Here is a 27914-nt window from a genome sequence, read left to right as displayed (position 1 = left end):
TGATGCGTTACAGCATACTGCAATAAATATAATCCTACCTACTAAACTTACAGTGTGTCAGGATGCCACCTTGTTATTACAAGTCGTATCTTGTAATGGTTTTTATAACACTGTCTGAAGCACAGTTGGCACTTACTGATGCCCTTGCCCCAGTAGGCACTGTAGTTTTTTGACTCCCCTGTGTATTCGCAGTGGTTGACTCAGTGAGGACTGTGGAATAGGTGGAGCTACAAGATCAGGTCCAGCCCCATTCTTTGTATGTACAAGAGGAGCACACTGACAGGCAGCCTCTCATAGCTTCAGCTGCGCCCGCAGACATGTGGCTCTATGTAATAGCCGGGGTCATCCTCATCTTCATCATCCTGAAGTCATGGCTGGGAAATCGTGGTCCTAATCCATTTGCTGTGGACACCAGAAGACCCCCTGGACCTGTCGTGTTTGATAAGGCAATGAAGAGGAAAGTGATTAAGAATGGTAATGCAATGCAACCTGTGCCACTAATGATTGCAATGCAGGGTCAATAATCAGATGTAGCAGAGCTGAATTGTTTGATACTTTGAGGCTGCATTGGTTGTGCATCGTCATAACTTAGAGTTAAAGTAGGGCACACTCCTATGTAGAACCACAGATAACAAATCGTGCCACATGACAAACTCAACTCTGCTACATGTGTAAATTGTAGGTGTCATGTCTAATGCTGATATTGCAAACTCTGCCTCTAACTATGATAGATTGAAGGTAAATAAATTCAGCCGGCAACCTTCCTGTGAGCTGCACCTATGCTCTATTATTCACTGTATAAGGGTCACACGGTCATTTGACGGCATTTCCCTTATGCCAGTGCATTATGGGCTATGCTTGTATTACCTGTGTCTCACACAAGGGGGCGACAGGTCTCACTGATAATGTAGTAATGGATGCAGCATTTATATGTTAGGGTATGTTCACACGTAGTCAACCAAAACGTCTGAAAATCCAGAGCTGTTTTCAAGGGAAAACAGACCCTGCTTTTCAGACGTTTTTTTACCAACTCATTTTTTTACCAACTCGTTTTTGGAGCTGTTTTCATTGGAGTCTATGAGAAAACAGCTCCAAAAACGTCTGAAAGAAGTGTCCTGCACTTCTTTTGACTTGGCTGTATTTTTACGAGTCGTCGTTTGACAGCTGTCAAACGACGACGCGTAAATAACAGGTTGTCTGCACAGTACGTCGGCAAACCCATTCAAATGAATGGGCAGATGTTTGCCGACGTATTGTAGCCATATTTTCAGACGTAAAACGAGGCATAATACGCCTCGTATACGTCTGAAATTTGGCCGTGTGAACATACCCTTACCTGGTTGGGAAGTTGGATGAAGGTAAAGGACTTGTTACAAATGTGTCTTCGAAGGAATTCTGGGTTAATAATGCGGTCTGGAAGTTAAAGTCAACAGTAAATAGACGTATAGAAACACCAAAAAATAGACGTATAGTCTGCCTTGTTGAAAATTCTAATTGCCTTTTTTTCTTAGTTGCATCTGGGAAAGCTCGGCAATAATCAATATGGTCGCTATTCTAGTTAGGCCATGTTCACACACCGTTCTGCTTTCTTGCCGATTGAGCGTTGCTAAGGACAGGAAAAATAGAGCAGAATGCGGCGCTATTCTTGCCATCTGAACTACAGAAAAGTCTTGAAGTCAATGGGTGCGTGAAAATCACGCGCAGCACACGGAAGCACTTCCGCGTGATTCGCGCAACAGCAGTAAAAACTATGAATGAAAACAGAAAAGCACCACGTAACAGAGTGTCATAATAATTGCGGCTGCGCGAAAATCACGCAGCCACGCATCATATGCCTCTGACACACGGAGCTGTTATGGACCTTTTGCACGTGCAAAACGCACATGCTCGTGTGAATTCGGCCTTAATAAAAGTGGCCACGAACCAGAATTCTGGCGCATTTTGGTAGTAAATCTGCCCTAATAATGGATAACGGCGATCTCTACCACCAAAATAATCATGATTAGCCATCACTAACACAATCTGTACAGACAACACTGGTGAGGAAATGGAAGGAATGGTGGAAACATTTTATAAATCTTAGCAACATATTGTAGCACGTCTTTTAATAACAACCATGGTAATAAAGACAAGTATTCGTGAAGGTTCAGAGGGGAAAAATATTTACATCCATGACCATCTTAGGCCCCATTCACATCACATTTTGGCCTTCCGTCAAAGTCTTCGTGGGATACGCCGACCAGGGATTGCCCTAGAAAAACTCCTGCAGTCACTGTCTATATGGACAGTCACTGCAGATGCTTCCCTAGCACCAGAGTCCCTGTGCTCTCTTCCCGTGAACTCCGGCACTTCTCCTGACATCCCTGTTCATATATGGACAGTGACATCAGGAACTTTGCAAAGCTGGAGTGCCCGGCCATGTCGGTAGCTCTCTGGAAGGGGATTCCAGTTCTTGAGAAGTCCCTGACATCATTGCCCATATATGGACAGTGATGTTGGATGCTCCCTGGGGTAAATGTTTAATGTATACCTGTGACTGATGCCATACAGTGGCATCTGTAACCCATAGGCTCCCATGTTAAAAACATATAGCACGTGGTGTGTATGTATGTATAATGCAGCCCTATTTTTTTATCATGTAAGTCAGGAGCTTTCCCGACATACATGATAAACCTAAGACAATAACATGATGTGAATGGGGCCTTCGAGGGATTGTCTTCTTTTGATGACACCTTGTTATTTGCCCTATTAGGTCACATTGAAACGTATAGAAGGGTAGTCCTGCCATCTGAATGTTTCTTTTATACATATCCAATATGGCTTTTACCTTTTGAGAACCTCAGACAATAATACAGCCAAAAGGGGACACATCAGTATGTCTATGTGGAGTTATGGATATGGTGGCCAACCTTTATCTGATGTATCTGGCTAGCTTTAGTCTTCCAGGAGTCTGGGATCTATGGTGTTTGCAGATGCCTGGCTGTCCTTGTGTCTGCACAACTAACAACATGGTGGTCACGAGGAAATATCTCTCCTAACAATTCCGGCGGTGAAGCCAGCATTTTGATGGTGTGTAACATTCTCATTTCCATGTTACTGTCTTTGCTCTTTACAGTTTTCTCTCCTGAGAAAGTCCCGGAGAAGCTGGACGCCATAGTCATTGGTAGTGGAATTGGAGGACAGGGAGTAGCTGCACTCCTCGCCAGGGCTGGGAAACGGGTACTGGTCCTAGAAAAACTGGGAAAACTAGGTGGCTGCTGCCACACGTTCAATGAGAAGGGCTATGAGTTTGATGTGGGTGAGTATGATGATGGTATAGCTGAATGTAATGGGCACATGGAGCAGGATAACGGGTAATATATAGCATAACCATTATATTTTACTCTCAGGAATTCACTACATTGGTCAGCTGAATGAGCAGTCTCCATTTCGGATTTTGGTGGATCAGTTGACAGATGGACAGCTGCAGTGGTCCTTAATGGATAATCCATTTGATGTGGTGGTGCTGGGGGATCCCAAAAATGGCCGTCGGTATAACATGCTGTCTGGGACAAAAGCCTATACTGATGAATTGAAAAAGGCGTTTCCGGGAGAGGAGAAGGGTATTGAAAATTTTATGAAGCTGGTTAAGGTTAGTAGAGAAATCGAGTCTGTAAAGGGTAACTAAACTTTCAAAAAACTTTTGACATGTCAAAAGTTTTGATCAGGGGGGGTCTGAGCGCCGAGACCCCCACCGATCGCTGAAACAAAGCAGGAGAAGAGCTCAGGTGAGTGTTGTGCTGCTTCGTTTATGATCGTCTTTCCTCAGAAAGCCGAACGATCGGTGTTCAGACTCATACACTTTCCATTGAGGCCATACACCATTTGCTCAGCTTTTCGAGAAAAGCGATTAGAAACGAGGCGATGCAGCACTCACCCACGCGCTTCTGCAGCTTCGCTTTGGCGATTAGTGGGGTCTCAGTGTTTGGCACCCCACCAATCAAAACTTCTGACATGTCACTATGACATGTCAAAGGTTTTTTGAAAGTTTAGTTACCCTTTAAGTATTTTACAGTATATTATTAATTGCTATAGTTAAGCTACAAAGAGCTATCTCACTTTAATATTTTATTGAACATTGTATACAGTTCCTGCACTGTGTATATCGCATACATAGCACAAATCATACAGTCCGTTCCCATGTGGCAGGTCACCCAACCGTGAGCTGATGGTGGGTGTTATCCCTGGAGCATTGAAAACAATAGGCTGTCAGTGCCAGGTCCGCCAGAGAGAAAGCCGTTTTTTCCAGCAGTTCTAGATGGGGCCGAAGCACAATAGTTTATTATTGAGTCCAATGTGTAACCGTATTTAGTAATCTCCCAGGGGTGGTCACAGACAGCAGGATCCCCTGTTGTAGGACAGAGTATGGGATTTTTGTTCTCCATAAAGAACCCTCCTTTGTCTCTCTATTAATTTGACACTACTTGTGAGAAATAAAATTCATTAGCTCAGTCACTTACATGCAATCTAATAGACTGTAGCTAGCTGCCATCTGCTTTTAGGGTGGCAATGAGCCCCCTCACCTACTGGACCCCTGTGCAACGGCACAGGTTGCACATGTGGTATGTCTGCCCACTGTAGGCTCCTTTGCTCCCTCTAGTGGCGGCTACAGGCAGCCAGAACGTTATCTTTAAAATCTATGTAGCAGATTTGGATCTCGGTTTCAAAGAAAAGCCGTAAAGATGTATTATGAAATTAATCTGCACAGAATGTTTAGCCTTTTTAGATTAAATGAATAAAAAGTGTGTTTAAGGGTGCACATTCAATTTAAAGAAGTTCCTGTTGCTATATGATTGAGACAACCCTTTTAAGATCTTTCACAATGCGTCCGCCGAGGGCGATCAGCTGATTTTGCCGGTGGAAGCCGCAGCCGGTAGGGAGCCCTAATAGCGCATATGGACAGGGTATCATTTTGTGCTCACATACGGAATATGTGGTGGTTTATTTGGTATAAAAAGATGTGAGTGGATTTCAGTGTCAGATAAAACTAATAGCATTTTCGCCTTCCAGAAAGTAGCTGGCCGGACTACAGACATGGGCATCCTGAAGATGCTTCCTTTGCCGATTTCCCGCTTCTTGTGTCGCACTGGTCTGGTGTACTGGTTGTCCCCATTTTTCCGCTATGCTTCACGCAGTGTGACTGAGGTTGTCAGTGAATTCACCCAGAACAAAGAACTACAAACTGTACTAAGCTACATATTTGGGACATATGGTAAGTATACACAACCCCAGTGCTGTAAAGCAGAATCACTATGGTATTGTGACAGTTAAATCCTAATCTGAGCAGCAAATTTGGTTGTTCCTTGAAACAGTGCCACTCTTGTACACAGGCTGTGTTTGGTATTACAGCTCAGTATCATTTAAGTGAATAATGCTGAGCTGCAGTACCACAAACAGCCCATGTTCAACAGTGGTGCTATTTCTGGGGGCCAAAAGCAGAATTTTATTTTATTTTTTTCTAATTTCATGCATGGGGTTTGTGCTCATAGGAAATATGAATGATGGCATTGTTAGGGTTTGCTGATATCGGTAAGGGTGTGTGTATGGTTAAACAAGAACTTAAGCACACAGTCAGCACTGTGGCATTGGGAGTCCGGAGTGTATCATATTTGTCAGTTTTCCAAGTTCTTTTCGCGAGCAGGAATTTCCGAGTCCTAGAGATACCTGCTGCGTGATTATGTGAACTGAATTCTTCATAGTCCATACCATGTTATGGTCGACAAGAGTCGGCTATAGCCAATCAGAAGCGGAAGAAATTCTATGTTTGGGTTCCTGAATCTGTGAAAGCTTGGTGACATATGATATGGTCACATTACAGTTGCCAGAATTGCCATTCATCTATCTAAGAACCGCTATCTGCAGTGTAAATGAATGGAGAGAAGTGTATGACGCTGATTGGTCACTGATTGGTCAGCGTCATACACTCCTCTGAACAACCCCCACTCGGTCATATAGTAAAACACGCCCATTTGTCCATTGAGAAACTCATTAGCATAAAGCCAATATAGGTCATAACTCCGTCAAAAATGATCGTTTTTCTAAATAAAAAACACTGCTGTAATCTACATTACAGCGCCGATCACATGTACAAGATAGGCCACTTATAATGTGGTGACAGAGTCTCTTTAAATTCGAACCAATACATTGAGCTGTATTTAATCTTGTGGACTGCAGCTGTCACTAGACTGTCCAGGATAAAAAAAAAACATGGCTGCTTTCTTCCAGAAACAGTGCCACACCTGTCCATGAGTTGTGTCTGGTATTGCAGCTCCATTAAAGTAAATGGGGCTGTACAACATTGCAATACCACACACAACCTGTGGACAGAGGTGGCACTGTTTCTCGAAGAAAGCAGCCATGTTTTCCTTTCCTTCGACAACCCCTTTAAAATCAATCAGTAGGGCTACAAAAACTCTACGTGTAGTCACAGGACAGTTCTTTATGCAAGAACACACTGAGCCTGTGGGTGCTACAGCACCCCACCCACTTGAATACCTCCTGTTCAGGGAGGCGTTCAAAGGCACGCTGTATACTAATCCGTACGTCTCTCTTCATGCAGAAGTGTCCGAAAGTTGACAACATAAACCCTTTCAACCAATGAACCGAGAGCGACGCACTGATCAGCGTCTTTGAATGTCCCCCGTTAAAAGATGGTCACTTTTTAAGTACAGCATCTAATAAGACCGATCCTCTGTAAGATTCCGTTACATAAAACCCCTTTACTATCTGACAGAGAAGGACGACTCCAAAAAATTTGGTTTACAGATTTATTTTTTTAGGTGGAAATGCTCGTTGAGGTGTGTTCAGTGGCAAGTGGAGCCTTCTGATCTGATTTGACATGAGATTGGGTGTTGATTTTAAACTGTCAGACTCAATTATCTCCGATTCATAAGATTCTTATTTGGGGTTCTCACTACAAGATGTTTTTCATTTTAAGAATCTGTTTAACCCCTAACATGAGTCATTGCTACTCTTGCCCCAATTAATTAAGGTGGCCATACACATTTGAGTAAGGGTATGTGCACACACACTAATTACGTCCGTAATTGACGGACGTATTTCGGCCGCAAGTACCGGACCGAACTCAGTGCAGGGAGCCGGGCTCCTAGCATCATACTTATGTACGATGCTAGGAGTCCCTGCCTCTCTGTGGAACTACTGTCCCGTACTGAAAACATGATTACAGTACGGGACAGTTGTCCCGCAGCGAGGCAGGGACTCCTAGCATCGTACATAAGTATGATGCTAGGAGCCCGGCTCCCTGCAGTGTGTTCGGTCCGGGACTTGCGGCCGAAATACGTCCGTCAATTACGGACGTAATTAGTGTGTGTGCACATACCCTAAGTCTGACCGAACTCACCGATTTTGGGCGAGACCAGCTAACCATCTAATGTGCATTAGATGTTCTGCAGACATTCATTCATAGATGTCAAGGGAAAAAAGGGATCGGGCATGTTCAAATTTTAACATACCCGATCCTTCTGTTGTCAGAGAGAGAACCCGCCGCCAGAGGAGTCTTATTCCCCTCTCCCCATGGAGAACGCATGCACGCTCGGCTGAACACCGCGTGCATGTGTATGGGGAAGTCGGGATAAATAGCTGTCGGGTGAACAAGCATTTGGCTGACAACTATAGAAGGTGTATGGCAATCTTAAGGAACGGCGAGTCTTCTGTCTCCTCAGGTGTGTTCCCAGACAAGGCCAGCTTTTCTCTACATGCCATTCTGATTGATCATTTCCTGCGGGGAGCCTGGTATCCAACGGGTGGTGCCAGTGAAATCACATACCACCTCGTGCCCACAATAGTAAAGGCTGGCGGAGCTCTTCTATCAAGAGCAACTGTAGAGCAGATATTGGTGAACAGCGATAAAAGAGCTTGTGGTAAGTACAGGCCAAGGAGACTTAAGAATATCATGTACTGGGTTTATTAGTTTCCATCTTTTTCTGAACATGGAAAGCTCAATATTCTGTAATTGAATTCATTTTTTGTGAATTTCTGTAGGTGTTGTTGTCAGAGGGAAGGGGATGGACCCCGTCAATATTTTTGCTCCTATTGTGATAACAGATGCTGGGATCTTTAACACCTATGAGAAGCTTCTACCTCCTGAGATTAGGTCAATGCCAGGTAAGGGGAATCTGATCATTTAATCCTAGAAGTTGCATAGGTCCTGAGCATAGTATTGCTACCTACAGCAAAGCTTTTCATGCTCTTTCTACTGGGACCTCACTGGCCAGAACATGGTGACATCTTGGCGTCTTTAAGAACACATGTAGAAGAATTATTTTATATATTTCTATAAAAAAAAAAACAAAAAAAAAAAACAGCGCCACTCTTGCCCACGGGCTGTGTCTGGTATTGCAGACGGGTGTTGTACCTTGGGTTTTTCTCCGACAACCATCAGCTCCTTACGTTTATATGGCCACTACCTCAGATCTATCTAGACACTAGTGTACATACCTGCATAAGATCTGTAATCGCCCTCTGGCACAGGCAGATTTTCTGCCCGTAACGACCGCATATCAGTGATATTGCAAGTCAATCGCCGTTCTTTTTAGTTCCATTTACGTGGAGCAATCACCGGTACTATATGTGCCTGAATGATCATTAGTGCGATTGTTCGGGCACATACAGTTTATTGTTGGCAGCACATCCCTGTTTACACGGGATGATGTGCTGCCGACAACTGACGATATTTATGCCGCATAAAAGTTTCCTGTTGCGTTTGTTGGCTGATTGCTGGACATGGTTACCCGGGCCAATAGGGAATGAGCATATGAAAGTGCACTCGTTCGCGCAATCATCGACCCGTGTTAAAGGGACAGTGTCATGATTTATTTATTTTTACGTTAATTTATGTGTTTTTATTCAATAAAATTGATTTTATTTAATTTTTCACACACAAAGTTTTTTTTTATTGACACTTTCTTACTGTACTGGGGGCTGCCATGTTTGATTTCATTTGTGTATGTGTCTGTTAACAACACATACAGAGATGGAATACGGCAGCACAACGTATAGGACACAATGAACGGGAGCTGTTCATTGCTTTTGCTCTCTGGCTCTGTACTGCGCAGACGCAGGTCAGTCACACAGCAGAGAAGCTGCTTTGTAGGGAGATAGCAGGCGCCATTATGAAGACCGGCTGCACTGCAGGCAAGGTGTTTGTCTCTGTCTGTCCCTCTCTCTCACAGACCCCCGCTCTCGTGACCCCCCCCCCCCCGGCGGGCCCCCCCCCTTCGCTAGATGTATTGTCAGTTTGGACGGTGTGCGGACTGTGATCGGGTGAGGAAGTGAGGTATCCGTCAGCAGGAGGTCGGGGAGGAGACTGTCAGCAGCAGATAGTTATCCCTATCACAGAGTGGTGTGACCATCTCCTCTACTGCGGAGGAGACTGTCAGCAGGATTGTATGGGGACGCTGGAGGAGACTGTCAGCAAGATTGTATGGTGATGCATCCCCACCCAATCTTGCTGAGAGTCTCCTCCAGCGTCGCCATACAATCTTGCTGACCGTATCCTCCATCATCACCACCCAATCTTGCTGAGAGTCTCCTCAAGCGTCACCATACAATCCTGCTGACAGTGATGCTGGAGGAGACTGTCAGCAGGATTGTATGGTGACGCTGGAGGAGACTGTCAGCAGTATTGAGCGGTGATGCTAGAGGAGACTGTCAACAGGATGGAGGGATAAAGACATTTAGCAGGAGAGGCATGTAAAATGCGCAAAAAAAACGTGTCATACATGCCGTGTGAACCTGTCAACTGAAAAGTCATTCACTTAACTTTCATCATTCTAAGGGTATGTTCACACGTAGTGTTTTCAGCCGTTTTTCGGGCCGTAAACGTCCTGAAAAACAGCTGGAAAAATCGGAAGCAGAACGTCTCCAAACATCTGCCCATTGGTTTTAATGGGAAATACGGTGTTCTGTTCCGACGGGGCGTTTTTTTACGCGGCCATTTTCCAAAAACGGCACGTAAAAAGACGCCTGCCAAAAAGAAGTGCATATCACTTCTTGGGACATTTTTGGAGCCGTTTTTCATTGACTCTATAGAAAAACAGCTCCAAAAACAGCCATAAAAAACGCCACCAAAAACACGAGTTTGATTAAAAAATGGCTGAAAATCAGGAGCTGTTTTCCCTTTGTTTAGTAAGCGTGTGAACATACCCTTAGCCTTTTGGTGTGTCCTATAGCTTCTGCCAGCTGCATTTCAACAATCACACCCAAAAAGGCAGCCGGACACTGCTTAGCAATTTCAAGACACCTTTTCCTGGCTTGTAGGAGGGAGGGGGGTGAGATTCCCTCCCACATTTACGGCAGCTGTGAGTCAGGTTGCTTTGCCTTATTCTCCTTGCTGTAAGGGCGGATTCAGACTAACGTGTTTTGCGTCCGTGCCGGCCGCGTGGTTTTCACGCGGCTCGCGCGGACCTAGAGAAGTCTATGGGGCAGTGCAGACAGTCCACGAGTTTTGCGCAGAATTAGTGCGCTGCGTAAAACTCGCGACATGTTCTATGTGTCGGCGTTTTTCGCGCATCACGCACCCATTGAAGTCAATGGGTGCGTGAAAATCACGCATGCCCCACGGAAGCACTTTCGTGGGACAAGCGTTATTCGCGCAATAACAGTAAAAGAATGAATGTAAACAGAAAAGCACCACATGCTTTTCTGTTTACAAACATCCAAACGGAGTGTCATAATGATGGCGGCTGCGCGAAAAGCACGCAGCCACGCATCCATATGAACAGGGCACACGGAGCTGTCAAGTGCCTTTTGCGCACGCAAAACGCAGCGGTTTTTGCGTGTGCAAAAACGACACGTTCGTCTGAATCAGCCCTATTTCTGGGAAGTGCTCCCTCTGGTGGCCAACATAGGAAAACATTTCAAATTATTTAATTATTTTTTTTATACATTTTTTTTATTTATCAATTTTTACAAACATAACACGTTAATGCCTAAAGAATATGCAACCGTATAGTACGTCGGCACGCAGGCCAGTGTATGTGTACACCCTGAATGGTAAGTGTACAGACAGAGTTATGCTTAAACAATAATTGGGACTCACCCCATGCATCCTGAACCTGCAGACATGCACTAAGGCCCACAGGAAAACATATCCTAAGAAGAGGTCAGAAAAAGAAAAGAGGAGCGACAGAGGAGGGAAAGAAAGGGACGAGTTCCGTTGTTATATGTCATGCAGTAAGGACAAATCAAGAGTCTACGATGCTCCAGAACTCCAGTGAGGATTGAAACCGGACCCAATGATACCAAGTCTTGATGAACTTGGCGTGAGTACCTCTCATGGATGCCGTGAGATCCTCCATCCTCATGATCTCCTGTATCTTATCAAACCACAAGCTGCGCGACGGCGCACAAGATTGTCTCCACAGCGCTGGCATGCAGGCCCTGGTAGCATTCACCAGATGGCGGACCACAGAGCGACGATATGAGAACAGCGGAACCTCGCACAGATGGAGCAAGAAGAAGGCCGGTGTGCACGGGAGCGGGAAGTCCGTGAATTTGGAGGTGATACGCCACACTTCTGACCAAAAGGATTATTTAATTTTTAATGCTTTCCAGCATGTGGAAGAAGAAAAAATAGAGCAAAAAACGTAAAAAATATAATAGAAATAAGTAACTTAAAATAAAAAAAGTTTAATTTGCGACACATTCCCTTTAAGGGAATATAGCTATGAGAAAATGTCATTGGCAGTGCAAGTATAAACCGCTGAAATCTAAACATCCTCTTATCACTATGAACTGTGCAGATGAATGTTATCTATTGTTATCTGGGAGCAGCCATATCAGGCCGGGAACAGGCTGACTCCATGCTTTTATGATTGCTACGTTATCTCGTATTTCTCCAGTGCTGAGACTCTCTGTAGACATTTATATACATACGTGTGAATGACGGTAGCAGTTCTCTCTATATGCTTCATATTAACCACTGACTTTATTTCGTATTCCTTAAAATGTTGTATTGTATTATTATAGAATATTGTCAATGTAGGGTTACATTCAGGATGGATTTACCTATGTGCAAAGATGGCCTGTGCCTACAGATGGCCTTAGGGAAGTGCGCCTGCTGAAAGGAACATTTACCTATGAATATACAGAACGGTGTGTATTCATATGTACATTATGTGTATTTATATGTTATTTATGCAGTCCTCGTGCTGGGGGAATTAGAGGACGACAACCAAGGAGGGAAGGCGGCAGAGCGTGATGAATGACAGTAGTGGGACGCGCACCACGTTGTTATACTTTTTTTTTTTTTTTTTTTTTTTTTTTTTTAGAGCGGACAGTCATATATAAGCCTACACGATGGACTGAGATTGTCTGAGGTGCCAGACAATCTGTGCCTACAGGCTTCTGACACTGGTTACATTTAAAGAGTCTCTGTCACCACATTATAAGTACCCTATATTGTACATAATGTGATTGGCGCTGTAATGTAGATTACAGCAGTGTTTTTTATTTAGAAAAAAGGATCATTTTTGACGGAGTTATGACCTATATTAGCTTTATGCTAATGACTTTCTCAATGGACAACTGGGCGTGTTTTACTATATGACCAAGTGGGCATTGTACAGAGGAGTGTATGACGCTGACCAATCAGCGTCATGCACTTCTCTCTATTCATTTACACTGCAGATAGCGATATAGCTATATCACCATGTGCAGCCACATAAACACACTATAACGCTACTCATGTGTCATGACAATGAATATACATTACCTCCATCCAGGACGTGATGTGTATTCATTCTCCTGACCACTTCTGTAGCATCTCTGTGAGTTACAGCATAGCAGGCGTAGTCTCACGAGATTGCGCTGTAAGCTGTCATTCACAGCGAGATCTCGCTGTGCTGTGCTGTAAATCACACAGACGCTACAGAAGTGGTCAGGAGAATGAATACACATCACGTCCTGGCTGGAGGTAATGTATATTCATTGTCATGACACATGAGCAGCGTTATAGTGTGTTTATGTGACTGCACATAACGATATAGCTATATCGCTATCTGCAGTGTAAATGAATGGAGAGAAGTGTATGACGCTGATTGGTCACTGATTGGTCAGCGTCATACACTCCTCTGTACAACGCCCACTTGGTCATATAGTAAAACACGCCCAGTTGTCCATTGAGAAACTCATTAGCATAAAGCTAATATAGGTCATAACTCCATAAAAAATGATAGTTTTTCTAAATAAAAAAACACTGGTGTAATCTACATTACAGCGCCGATCACATGTACAAGATAGGCCACTTATAATGTGGTGACAGAGCCTCTTTAAAGAGCACCTTTCATAAACTTCTGACGAGTGACGGTGTTTAATACAAAACAGACAATATGACTATGGATCATGTGCCATATGCAATATGTTCCCTTTCTCTCGCTTTAAAGCTCACTTCCACATTTGCAAATAGTATTTATTATTAACCCTGTATTTTCCTCCTTAGAAATCCAGTCTCAGCTGGGCATGATGCGGCATGGAAACGGGGGCTTCAGTCTCTTTGTTGGCCTTAAAGGCACAAAAGAAGAACTCAATCTTCCTGCCTCCAACTTCATTTACATGCCAGATACAGATCTGCAGAAACTGTACGTAGCAGCTATACTTGCCTCTATACACCATGGGCAACTCTGGGGTATACTTGTCAACAGTCTCTCAAAAAGGGTGGGGTATATAAACATTTTCATAACAGTTTTGGGGCATTCCTGGGTGGAATCGGTTGTGGATTAAAATATCCTATTTACAAACCTACAAATGTTGGTAAGTATGGTCTGGGGTAGAATAAACTGGTGCTTTCCCAGGATATTAATCTCTTAACGACATACAACGTTCATGTACGTTGAAGCAGTTAAGGGGAAGTATGGAGCGGGCTCACGGGCTGAGCTTGCTCCATACTTAGCGAGTGACGGCTGTGTAATACAGCTGACATCTCACTGCCACGGGCGGAATCAAAGACCACTTTGATTACGCTAGTTTAACCCCTTAAATGGCGCTGTCAATCGTGATTGCAGCATTTAAATTGTTAAAATCAGGGGGCGGTCCTTTCCGATGAGCCATCGCCCCCCCAACCCTGATGGTCGTCATGGCGCCCTGGGGGCCCCCACATCTGCCATCTTTGTACTGCTTTGTCAGTGAAGCGACACATACTGCAATACATTAGTATTGCAGTATATCATGCAAGCGATCCAATAGTATGCAGTACATAATGCAAGCGTTCGATTGCTGGTGCAAGTCCCCTAGGGGGTCTAATAAAAAAGTAAAAGACCGTTTAAATTTTTTATTTTTTTTGTTTTTGTTTTTTTTAATGTTCCCCAAAAAAATAATAATAAAAAAAAAAATATATATATATATATATATATAAATTAATATTTATTTTTTTCCCTAAAGCAATGTTAAAAAAAATAGAAGTTGCCATAACTGGTATTGCCGCATCTGTAAAAGTCAGAACTATCCTAATTTAGCATTATTTAAGCCGCTCGGTGAACGCTCTAAAAAAAATATAAATAAAACTCCCAAATTGCTGTTTTTTGGTCACCATATCTCTCCAAAAAAAATAAAAATAAATAGATCAAAAAGATCACAAAATGGTATCCGTAAAAACTACAGCTCGCCCCGCAAAAAATAAAAGCCCTCACATCGCCAGGAAAATAAAAAAGTTATGGCTCTCAGAATATGGTGACACAGAACAATATTTTATTTTTATTCATTTTTTAAATATAGTTTTAGTAAAACCTAAAAAAATATGCATTTATTATCGCCATAATCGTATCAACCCATAGAATAAGGTGAACATGTAGTTTTTACCACCTGACAACGCGCCGTAAAAACAAACCCCCCCCCCCCCCAAAAATTATTTTTTTTAACAATCGCTGTTTTTTGCCAGTTTTCCCCCCCCAAATAACTTTTTTTTACAGTTTGCCGGTACATTATGCGGTACAATAAATGGTGCCATGAAAAACTACATCTTGTCCCACAAAAAACATTTTTTCATAGGGCTATGTCGATGAAAAAATAAAAAAGTTATGTTTTTTTTTTTTTTTGAAGGCAGCGAGGAAAAAAATGAAAATGAAAAAACAAGGGTTGGCCGTGTCCTTAAGGGTTTAACCCGCCGTGAAAAGGCGTATCGGCGGTCATTAATGGGCTTTATTCTAGTCCGCCACCTTTTCACGGCGGCCTAATCAACGTCCTGCATGGGTCGCCCTTGCAGGCTGGAGCCGGGGCTCGGCTGTCTGATGACAGCCGGGTTCCTGCTCCAACGGTAGCGATCGAAGTTTACTTTGACAGTGGCCATTTAACCCCTCAAATGCCGTGGGCACTAGCGACCGCTGCATTTGAGTTGTTTACAGAGGGAGGGAGCTCCCTCTGTCACCCATCGGCGGCCTGCAAATGCAATTGCGGGCATCCGATGTGGTGCCATGGCAGCCGGGGGCCTAACAAGGGGCACGTCCCAATAGATGCCTGTCAGTTTTATACTGACCGGCAATAATGCTTTGGCATACGAAGTGTATCAAAGCATTATATCTGCGATCTAAAGATTGCATAGTGAAGTCTCCTAGTGAAAATGAAAAAAAAAATTAATGTGAAATAAAAAATAATAAAGGTGCACATTAAAAAAAAATTATTGTATTCAGTAAAAATAAAATCCACACATATATGGTATCCCCACAATCGTAATGACCCAAAAAATAAAGTTACCATATTATTAAACCGCAAGGTGAACCCCGTAAAAAAACAAAAACACAAAAAACAACGGCAAAATTGCTATTTTTTTCCATTCCCCCCAAAAAAGATAATAATAAAAGGTTAATCAATAAGTCCCATGTACCCCAAAATAGTAGCAATGAAGTCCCGCAAAAACAAGCCCTCATATGGCGACGTAGACGGAAAAATAAAAAAGTTATGGCTCTTGTAAAGCGGAGATGCAAAATAAAATGATTTTAGTTCAAAAGTGTTTTTATTCCTCAAGTAGTAAAACATAAAAATCCTATACATATTTGGTATCGCTGTAAACGTACTGACCCACAGAATAAAGGTAGCATGTTATTTACGCCGCACAGTAAATGCCATAAATGTAAAATGCATAGAACAATGGCTAAAGTTTTTTTTTGTTTTTTTTATATCACTCCCCGAAAAAAAGTTAATAAAATTCTACATACCCCAAAATGGTGCCATTGAAAAATACAACTCATCCCGCAAAAAACAAGTCCTCATACAGCCATGTCCACGTGAAAATAAAAAAGTTATAGTTCTTTGAATGTGACGATGGAAAAACGAAAAAAATTCCTTGGTCATTAAGGCCCAGAATGCAAGCAGAGGGAAGGGGTTAAAGAATCTGCAACCTAGTAAAGCATATCGTTTTACTTAACCCCTTGATGCATTATCACATACATGTACGTGATAAGTGTCAGGGTATGTTCACACGCCCTATTTACGGACGTAATTCAGGCGTTTTATGCCTCGAATTACGTGTGAAAAAACGCCCCTAATACGCCTACAAACATCTGCCCATTGCTTTCAATGGGAATTACGATGTTCTGTTCCCACGAGCCTTTATTTTACACGTCGCTGTAAAAAAACAGAGTGTAAAAAGGCGTTTTTTGGAGCTGATTTTCCATTGAACACTGTGATAAACGCCTCAAAAAACGTCTGAAAAGAAGCTCCAAATTTCAGTTTCGAAAACGCCTGAAAATCAGAGGCTGTTTTCTCTGACATCAGCTCCGCATTTTCAGACGTTTTTTGTTAAGCGTGTGAACATACCCTCCTAGGGAAGTATGGAGGCCGATCACGGGCTGAGCGCCCCCCATACTGTGTTTTACAGCAGACAGCCCAGACTAACGGCCGGGAACAGCGATCATGCTGTTTCTGGCCGTTTAGCCCCTCAAATGCTGCGGTCAATCGTGACCGCAGCATCTGAGTCGTTGAAAAGAGGGGGCGGCCCCCTCCGACAGACACCTGTGGTTGTCATGGCAGCCCGGGGGCCTACTGAAGGCCCCCAGGTCTGCCTTTTGTCTGCCTCTGTTAAGCCGTGTCTCTGGCACGGCTTAACAGAAACCTGTGAAAATGACTATATACTGCAATACATTAGTATTGCAGTATATTGTACCAGTGATCTAAAGATTGCTGGTTCAAGTCCCCTAGGGTGACTAGTAAATGGTGTAAAATAAAAAAGTTTAATAAAGTTATTAGTAGTGAAAATAAAATAAAAATTAAAAGTTAAAAAAAAAAAAACCTTTCCCATTTTTCCTCTAAAGTAATGTAAGACCTCAACAAAATTGGTATTGCTGCATCCGTAAAAGTCTGAACTATTACATTATACCATTATTTAACTTTGCACCGTGAACGCAGTAAAACGCTACGAATTGTCACCTTAGCCTGCAAAATGTTTTCAATAAAAAGTGAGCAAAAAGTTGTACGTACCAATAAAAACTACAGCTTAATAAAATAATCCCTCACACCGCTGAATCCACGGAAAAATAAAGTTATGGCTCTCAGAATGTGGTGAAACAAAACAATTTTTATTGACACAAAGGTTTTTTGTTTTTTTTTAAAGTAATAAAATATAAAAAACTATATAGATTTTGTATCACCATAATCTTATTGAGCTGCAGAATAAAGTTAAGTTGTCGTTTTTACCGCACGGTGTAAGCCGTAAAAACGAAAACCAAACGATGTAAGAATCGCAGTTTTTTTTTCCAATTTCAACCCGCAAAAAATGTTTTTTTCAGTTTCTCAGTACATTATATGCTACTTTAAATGGTGCCATTAGAAACTACAACTCCTCCTCCCGCAAACAATAAAATCTCACACCGCTCCATTGACGGAAAAATAAAGTTATGGCTCTTGGAAAGCGGGGAGTGAAAAATGAAAAAATTAAAAATGGCTCGGTCCTTAAGGGGTTAAAGAGAATATTAAAGAGCACTGTTTTTTTTAAATTACTTTAGAGTAATTATTTAGCCATTTCTCAATTATATCTGTTTCTGAGAAATTTGGGTGGCAACCCATAGAGCCACCATTACAGCTCCTACATGCCCGGATTTCTGAGTGGTTACTCAAGCAGAAGATTATTGCTGTATAACTAGGAAAAATTGCTGTTCAGGATCCTGGGAAAGCTGGTATGTGTTCTCAATACTAACTGTAATGGTGGCTATATTGGCAGAAAAAAACGCCTGAATAAAAGTTTAATAACTTGACAAAAGGGGGCAGTAACTTATTTTCTTTCTTTTTGTGCTTACAATTGTTTAGGTCGGCCATGTTAGCCAAATGTCTTATCTCTATTGTAATTGTTGTTTTACCATTTCTTTAGGTAAATGCTATTCTTTTTTTACTTCCCAAGCACCAATTGATTATTAAAACTCCTTCCCAACGTATGATCTATACTTGCATCATAGCCAGGTAGGGGAAGTATGAAGTGGACGCACTGGCTGGGCCCGCTCCATACAACGCGAGTATCAGCTGTATGATACAGCCGACACTTCACTGTAAGGGTATGTGCACACACACTAATTACGTCCGTAATTGACGGACGTATTTCGGCCGCAAGTACAGGACCGAACACAGTGCAGGGAGCCGGGCTCCTAGCATCATACTTATGTACGATGCTAGGAGTCCCTGCCTCTCCGTGGAACTACTGTCCCGCACTGAAAACATGATTACAGTACGGGACAGTTGTCCTGCAGCGAGGCAGGGACTCCTAGCATCGTACATAAGTATAATGCTAGGAGCCCGGCTCCCTGCACTGTGTTCGGTCCGGTACTTGCGGCCGAAATACGTCCGTCAATTACGGACGTAATTAGTGTGTGTGCACATACCCTAAGTGTATGTTCACACGCAGTGACCAGAAACGTCTGAAAATACAGAGCTGTTTTCAGGCGGAAACGGCTCCTGATTTTCAGACGTTTTTGTAGCAACTCGCGTTTTTCGTTGCGTTTTTTACGGATGTTTTTGGAGCCGTTTTTCAATGGAGTCAATGAAAAACGCCTCCAAAATCGTCCCAAGAAGTGTCCTGCACTTCTTTTGACGAGCACCTATCTCTAGAACGGGGCTCTCTAAACCCTGTTCTATCTTTTGCGGTCCAGGCTCATAGAAATGAATGCACGCGGCCATGTGCATGGCCCGCGATTTGCTGTCGGCCCGCGGGTGACACTCCGTGACCATCCGAGCTGAAAATCACGGACGTGCACACCACTACGGTCATGTGCATGAGGCCTTAGGTGGTCGGGAGTTACGGAAACAGCCAAGTGCTCGCTGAGTTACGATGTTTCCGTAACTCTCATAGAAGTGAATGGGAATTACGGAAAAAGCGCAGCACCGCAAGCTACGCTGTATCCAGAACGCTGTAGCTAAGAAAAGAGCGAACATGGTCGAGTTACGGAAACAGCGTAACTTGCTGAGCTACGCTGTTTCCGTAACTCCCATAAGAACTGAATAGTACTTACGAAGTGTATTGTACCAGCGATCTAATGATCGCTGGTTCAAGTCTCCTAGGGGAACTAATAAAATGTGTCAAAAATTTTAAATTAAGAAATAAAAAGTTAGATACATTTTCAGGAAGTGTAAAACAATATTAAAAGTTTAAAAAAAACAACTTTTTCCCCCAAGCACAATGTAAAAATAAAACAAAATTGGTATCGGTAAAGTTCGAAACGATTACAATATAACATTATTTGACTCGCACGGTGAACGGCGTAAAAAGAACAAAAAGGAAAACCCCAGAAACTTTGTTTTTTGATCAACATAGCGCTAAAGAGAATGAAATAAAAAGTGATAAAAAAATCGTATGTACCAAAAAATGGTGCTAATAAAATCTACAGCTCGTCCTGCAAAAAATAAGCCCTCGCATTGCTTAAATGCTGAAAATATATAAAAGTTACGACTCTCAGAATGTTGTGAAAGCAAACAAAAATGGGGGTTTTTTTAACCAATTTTTTTCTTTGGAAAAGTAGTAAAATATGATTATTTTTTCTTCCTATTTTTTTTGTTGTCTAAAACCTGGGTGCGTCTTATAGTCCGAGAAATACGGTACATGTGAACGGCATAAAAAAAAAAAGTAAACCGCCAGAATTGCTATTTTGTTTTTTTTTGTCACCTCATCTCCCACAAAAATTTAATAAATAGTGATTGAAAACTTGCCTGTACCCCAAAATGGTAGCATTAAAAACTACAGCTCGCCCCGCAAAAAATAAGCCCTCATACCACTCCAACAAAAAAATAAGAAAAAGTTATGGCTCTCAGAATTTGGCGACACAAAAAAGACATTTTACTTTTTACAGTTATTTTTTTTTCCTGGGAAAAGTAGTAAAATATAGAAGAACCTATACAAATTTCGTATTGCCCTAATTGTATTGACGCGCAGAATAAAGTTAATATGTAGTTTTAATTGCACGGGGAACGCCGTAAATACAAAGCGCAAAAACAATGAAAATATCGCTGTTTTGTTTTTTCATTTTCCACCCCACAAAGATTTTTTTTCCCTATTACATTAAATGGTGCCATGAAATCTCTCAACTCGTCCTGAAAAAAATCAAGCCCTCATAGGGCTATATCGACGGAAAAATAAAAAAGTTATGACTTTTGGAGGGTGGGGAGGAAAAAATGAAAAATTAAAAGGGCTGCGACGGGAAGGGGTTAATATATGTAATTTCTGTGTATCAGGATTAGGTGTGTTATATGGTTTTTAATAATTTTTTGTATGTCATTTAAAATATAACTTATTTGTAATCAGATCTTATTTGCTCTTCATCACATTTCTACACTAGTGCCAGTGTCTCCAGTGGCACATATATAGTTTTTTTCATATGGCGGCACACAGAGTTTAGACAAAATACCTCCATACAAACATATACCAACAAATGGAGGTACGAAAACATCCATAGGATAACATTATTAGTATTATGGTTTCAGACCACTTCCAAGTGGTACAGTTATGGGCATAAGCACTAAGTGACTACAGGTGGGAGCCCCAGTTGTATGGATTGCCAGTCATGTTCAGCCCACTAGCAAATAAAGCTAAGGCGGGGCTCTCCATGAACAAATAGATTATTTTTAAGTACTAATCCCATCAATGTTAACCAGCGTTCACACTGCCCAGCATTGTCACCTTATTTATGTCTGACTGATTTTTGTAATATATGAATTTCCCTTACAGGGAGAAAAACTTTTATACTGCTTCCCCCACTGATGCTCCACAACACATTCCGATGTTATATATCTCCTCCCCTTCTGCTAAGGATCCAACCCACGAGGAACGCTGTCCAGGTAGGTTCCTGCAGAACATGCTATAATCTTCCCATCTCTCTGGAGTATGCTCGCTGAGTTATCTTTATTATTTCATTGTATGAATACTCTGAAAACATCTGAAAATGAACCGCGCCACACCGTGACCGGTAAATCCAGGACAATAGCAAAATAGTAAGACACTTCGGTCAGATCCTCTCTGTAACACATGACTCAGAGGGGGTTTCCGAGGCTAGGACCCCACTCTGTGACTTCCATATGCCCTAATAGTTATAAGAATACCCATTTTTTTATTACTTTAAATGCTAATAATTTATATTTGAGTTTCCGCTTATAACGGTACAAAAAAAAGTGTAAAAAACTTCTCCCGGTGTAAACCGGGAGACGCGCTGCCGACATGATAATAATGTATGGGGACGAGCCGTTGGAGTAATGGCCGCTCGTCCCCATCCATAGGTCTGTGTTGCAGGAGCAAACGAGCACCGATCAACGATGTCTCGTTGATCGGTGCTCGCTACATTGGCCTCTTATCGGCCGGTGTAAACGGGCCTTTAGAGCATTGGCATGTAGAAGTGGTGCAACCGTGTGGTGCAGTCTTGGTAGCCAGTCCTGGGGTAGTAAATTAGGGGGCCAATTGTATTTTAAATTTAGAGTAGGCTCATCTTTTTTAATATATTGCTTTTTTCATAAAACAAATACAATGAAAAGCTCAAATCCCTTCAATGACAAATGTGTATATTCTTGCAACCGGGCTACAGCAGATGATCCATAGATAGGAAGGTTTGCCATTCAGGAGTCTAAGGCCCTGTTCACACAGAGTTTTTTTGCAGGCAGAGAAAATCCGCCTCTGAATTCTTTCAGGAATTTTGAGACCGATTTTGAACTCTGCGTTTTTACGGGGGTTTTTTTGCACCGTTTTTCGCCCACGGCCATTGAAGCTAATGCAAGGATTACGGGCAAAAAAATGCAGTGAAAAAATCTCAAACAAGTGCCCAGGTTTTTATTCTGATTAATTTCAGTGGGAGGTCAGAGATAGAAACCACAGCAAGAAAGAATATGACACTTTTTTTTTTTTTGCCGCAAGTGGCCAAAAGCCGCCCGGGGAGAAAACGCGTCTGCCTCCCATTAAAATCTATGGTTGTGGGGGTGATATCGGCCGTTTTTTCCGACGCAGTTTCCGCGTCCAAAATCTGCCTAAAAAAAACTGTGTGAACTGACCCTAAGAAAGTTGGGTGAGAACCGTTTGGGATCTGTAATGTTGACCATAATGGTAGACATCCATCTTTCCTAGAAAGAGAAAGTAAGTTTTCTGTTCTAGGTGGTAATCTACATTATACAGTAAAACTCCTTTTTAATCTGGGATCCAATAGTCCAGAAAAGTAGTTAAGTCCAGCCTTGATGTCTAAAATGATCTGGAATCTCACAAGACCAGGAGTAAAAGATTGCACAGAATATTTTATGTTAGCATCTGAGGTGTGTATTATATTGTTTTGCAGCAAGTGGGATGCAAATCTATAAAAAGAGCTTCTGCAGCAGCTGTTTATTATAAAGAGAGAGGGAGCACAATCAATGTCCGTCAATCGGTGGATGGCACAGAAGTAAATTCCTACAAAAGAGATCTTAGACCGACTGTTTCTACAGGAAGAGATAAGCAGTCTATGTAGCGCTACTCATCTGTTTTATCGTCGGGCTCTGACATTATTTACAGACACGTCAATGTCAAATTTTCATTGATGTGTATCATATTATCTTATATTACACACCTCCGTTACTGCAGAACCTCTTTTTAAAGAATAAATGGGAGTTTAATGTCAGTCATTCATCCAAATATATGAATTAGCTGTACTCCGTTACATTTAAAGATCCTGTTAGCGGCCAGATGTCGGTAATGAAGCAGTAACTTCATACAGAAGCGATACCTTCTGCATGAAGAGATCAGCGCCATATATCGCCGCTCTTCTCTGTGTAATTGCTATGTTCCATTGATGTATCATAAAAAATATGACATTGACATGAAGAACTGATCATTGCTAGGCTCTCAGCCAGATTGACAAAACCTGTAACTTGGATTTATAAAGCTATTGAAATCCTCCTGCAGGAAAATCCACTCTGACTGCTCTGTGTTTCACCCCCTATGAGTGGTTTGAGGAGTGGAAGGATAAGAAGGTGCAGAAACGAGGACAAGACTATGATAGTGTGAAGAATGCATTCGCTGAGGCCATGTTGGACACCTTGATTCAGCTCTTACCTCAAATTAAAGACCGGGTGAGTGAAATAACAGAGAGGAAAGAAAGAGCCGGGGCTATTAGGTTTGGAGTAAATGACAGAGAAGGAATTGGGGCTCCAAAAATCTGGATAATAAGAGACACTCCAATAAAATAGCAACAAGATGGGAACCACCACAGGGTAAATTAAGCATGACGCAGTGCCCAATGAGGTCAAGGGTCTGTCATTGTAATGCATGGACATGTCGGGTCCTCCAGAGCAAGAGACGCTCTTTGTGCTGGCTAATGAGGCTCCTAGTGGAGGAGAGGGTCCTACAAATTTATTTCTTTTTCTACGGCTACATGGCGGCTTTGGCTGCAGTACAGGTCGCACGACCAAAGATCGCTGTGTCGCGCTGACTGCTTCTCAGGTAATGAAAGTAAATGTGGTCGCTTTGTGAACTGCAGGTTGATGTGACCGCGATACTATAGTCGCAAGGAATCCAAACCCTCTGGATTTCTTGAGACTGGCGTAAACTTGCGGTTCGCAAAGCGACCACATTTACTTTCATTGCCTGCAGGCATGGCATCACAGCGATCTTTGGCCGTGCTACCTGACATCCCCTTTATATTCTTTCCTACATATCCAATACAGCGAAGAAGGTAGGACATCACACAATGTAGTGACGCAATAAAGTGATTTGGGCAGGTTTACTCATGTTTGCATCTAGAATGTGTTGGCCCATTTTAAATTAGACTAATTTAAAACATGTTTGCAAATCGCTAGATACTTTTTTAAAAGGTGTCTAGAAAAAAAGTGTGTGGCTTAGCTGGAAGGGGGCTTAGCTTAAAATGCGCCAAATGATCCAGCCAAGAGTTGGTATAAGGAAGAGAAAAATGTCTAGCAAGACGAGCCAAATTTATCATACAGTTTGTGCACCTCTATGTTAAATTGGGCACATCTTCAGACTGCCTGGTCTAAGTTTAAGCTGTCTAAATCTCAGATGCTTAGTAAATATGCCCCATTGTTTTATTGGAACTCCATAGTCACAATTGTCACAGCGAGACATTCTGCGTTCCCAAGACATAGTTCCTAACAGTTTAATAAAGGACGCCTTATGTCTAGAACATCGGAGTTCTAATCGAGCAATCTTGTTATTACGTGACTACATTGTGTGCTGTTTTGCCCTCTGTGATGTATTGGATATTATTTAGCCCTGTGACAGTGGGTATGGAGGAGACATGCACCTACTTTCACCACACTACCAAGGAGGGTGCTGTATTAATTAAAAACCTTCTTTACTACATATCTACCCGTTAAAAGTATAAACCCAAACTTCACCATTTTTGTGACTGGTTCTGAATGTCACCACGTTGTTGTTTTCTTCTTGGGCGCAACATTGAAACTCATGGTGGTGAGTCAACCAAATGCCTGGCAGCCGGAAAGGCTTAGGGTTGGGTATTTACCTCCTTTCTGGGTTGACTTTTTCACCTCTTAGGGCATTTGTTTCATCGCAGCTGCCTAGTATAAATCTGAGGGGAAAGGTATGAATTCCTTGATGCCCTCATTGCTTGATGCCCTCATATAATTCTCTTCCACAGATTGACTGCTATACAAGTGGATCCCCTGTCACAAATGAACATTACATTGGTGCCTCCCGAGGAGCGTTTTATGGAGCAGATCATGATATTGCCAGGATGAGCCCTGAAACTGTGATGTCTATCAGACCTCAAACTCCCATCAAGGGACTTTACTTGACAGGTGAGATGAGGTGTAAATAACATTGATTAGATTGTCGTAATAGATGAGAATGCAATTCATTTCATTGACTAAAATCACTAGTGTATGGCTAACTTGAGGTATGCTGTCATGATCCAGAATGTAAAGAATGCTATTCCTCCCACTAAATGGCCGCCCAACACCGATTTAAGAGGCTCTATGGTAATGTATATTTCCCTCCTAGCTGATTGGCCAAGATCTATCACATGGCCAAAAACATACAGCCATGGCAGGCCCGGGGGCCTGTGTTAGGTGACAGAGGGCTCCTCCCTCTGTAAACCACTTAGATGCAGCGGTAACTCCGATCTCGGAGGTTAAAGCAGGAGCCCGGCTGTCATCAGAATGCCAAGCACCTGGTCCTCGTGATGAGCTTATTCGTAAAATGGCTAATTCATCGGAATAAGCCCCCTGAGTGACCACTGTGAAAAGGCATATTTGGGGTTTCTAAGGGGTTAAGAAGGGAAATGGAGAATTTGGAGATCTGTAAAAGAAAAATGGAGATTTGATCCCCTATAAAGATATAGTCATTTTGTTTTTGTAATACCAGGCAAGTCCCAGTATACTCCCTTTAAATGAAATTAAATTCCTGAAAAAGCGAATTAAAGCTTTTACTTAACGTTAAAAAAAAAAAACTGTTTCGTGGATGGTAAGCGGCCCGTCTTTTAATTTAAAATATGTTTCATTTCCACCCTTCTCAGGTCAAGATCTCTTTGTGTGTGGATTTGCTGGGGCTCTGAATGCAGCAGTCGTATGTGCCTCTGAAATCTTAAATCGTACCCTCTTCATAGATCTCATGAGACTGCGACGACAGATCCAGAAAGACAAAGCTAAAAAGACTGAGTGATCGATGCCCCCCCCCCCCCCCACCAACTTGCAGGAAAGAAAAGCGTTAAAAGGGACTTCAAACCGTGAATTGGACTAATTGAGAATAAGATAGGCACGGCTTGGGCATGTCCATTGTAATGTCATGTTATGGGACATGTGTTACCTGTGCTGTGGTACTCTCAAGCATTGTCTTTACTGTATTCCACATACCAGCTGTGCTGCCCTGATTCTCTATGGACTATCCATACAGAATCTAAAGGACGGTGTAAACTAGGATAGATAGATTAGATAGATAGATAGATAGATAGATAGATACAAGAAGTGCCATTATTAACTGGACACTTCTTGTATTGTTTTTATAACTGGACATGTTTGTCAGACTGAACAAATATTGAAATATTGATTGCAGCCATCAGCATTTAACAGGTTAATGATAAGACATATTGTGACGGTGTAAATTACACAAATAACTCTGTTTGGGATCATCCTTTAAAGACCCGATTCAGCCTGTGTTAGATGACAACTTTTGAGTCCGAAAACTTGATCAATTTGACGGTGATATTGGGTCGTTCTAAAGCTGCCGCTTTGGTGCATCTCCGAACAGTTGCACTCCAGTTTAAGAGAATAGGAACCTGGGCATTGCAAGATTTTTGCATTAAGTACTACAAGAGTGCAACTCTGCCTTGTGCCGTTCCTCTGTTTATTCCTCCTGGGCGTTGCCATTCCCCTTGTCAATAGGGTGTGTCCCTACACAGTCTGACACTGCCCAATCCGTGCTTAAAGTGTGAGAGTTTGTAAGTACACACTATTCAGAAGGGGAATGGTAACGTCCAGTTGTCAATTTATTTATACATTTGCAGGAGGAATAACAGAGGAATAGCACAATGCAGAATTAAGAACTCGGGAAAGATCCTCCAGAATTGTTATGGGGAATATAAGTATTTACTAAAACAGACGTGACAGGAGAGCAGACGTGGGACATAAATTGTGGGTCGTGTGAAGGACATGTTTCTCTAGGCTATAATCACGGTCTACCCCAGGCCTATGTAAATTCAATATATTCAGAAGTGCCTTACTGTTATGCAGAACATTTTATTTGCCTACAAATTATTTTTTTCTCCCCATAGAAATAAATGGAAATGTCATATCACATCTCAATGTTTTCACTGACTTTTATGGATCCTGGCTGCCTCCAATGCAAAATCCATGGCCCCACAACTATATTGTATCATTTATAATACTGGTCTCCTCATATGGGACATATACCTTTTGGGTCGTTAGGCTGTTGTGACATTTCTGTTAATATTAACCCAAAAAGTGCACTGGGTGTATTTTGCTCTAACTGGTAAGTAATGACTATATGTGGTCATTAGAAACATGTAAAGAAATACAGCTTATGAGAGCTGTCTGATCCCCAATGGGAAATGTCCTACTGACTTACAATAATTTACTGATATAAATAAAAATTATGGCATAAACATGTGTACATTGTGTGTTCTTCCCTATAGAGATATATATATATATATATATATATATATATATATATATATATATTAGTGCAGGTTCTTGTTCCACTGTGAATGTACTCTAGGTTACACAGGAGGAGCTCAATTACCTATTCACCTCCCTGACTGAGGGGGTGCTGTGGTCAAGTGATCATGTATGTGATGTTAATTGCTTGCACCTATCTCATGGTGGGGTTGATGGTAGTGTTTAGTGAGATATCCTGGTTGTTGGTCTCTAATAAGCCCCTAGTGGACACTGTAATCAATATGAAATATTGTTGTATAATAAATATAAACCTTGTCAATTTTGTTTAAAGA

The 27914-nt window shown here is 42.0% G+C and overlaps 1 protein-coding gene across 1 annotated transcript; it reads left to right on the top strand.

Annotated features, from left to right (window-relative positions):
• The first annotated feature begins 262 nt into the window (after positions 1–262).
• Positions 263–27569, top strand: RETSAT (retinol saturase). Its single transcript, XM_075858678.1, has 11 exons — positions 263–474; positions 3116–3298; positions 3390–3631; positions 5050–5251; positions 7722–7919; positions 8041–8163; positions 13499–13637; positions 21194–21303; positions 23381–23547; positions 25089–25248; positions 25965–27569. The coding sequence occupies exons 1-11, from the start codon at positions 318–320 to the stop codon at positions 26108–26110; spliced, it is 1827 nt and encodes a 608-aa protein (XP_075714793.1). The 5' UTR covers positions 263–317; the 3' UTR covers positions 26111–27569.
• The last annotated feature ends 345 nt before the right edge of the window (positions 27570–27914 follow it).

The sequence above is a fragment of the Rhinoderma darwinii genome, chromosome 3 (genome assembly GCF_050947455.1).
Source record: "Rhinoderma darwinii isolate aRhiDar2 chromosome 3, aRhiDar2.hap1, whole genome shotgun sequence".
Taxonomy (NCBI): Eukaryota; Metazoa; Chordata; class Amphibia; order Anura; family Rhinodermatidae; genus Rhinoderma; species Rhinoderma darwinii.
The sequence above is the reverse complement of the archived record's forward strand: the minus strand, read 5'-3'. Positions and strand labels throughout refer to the sequence as shown.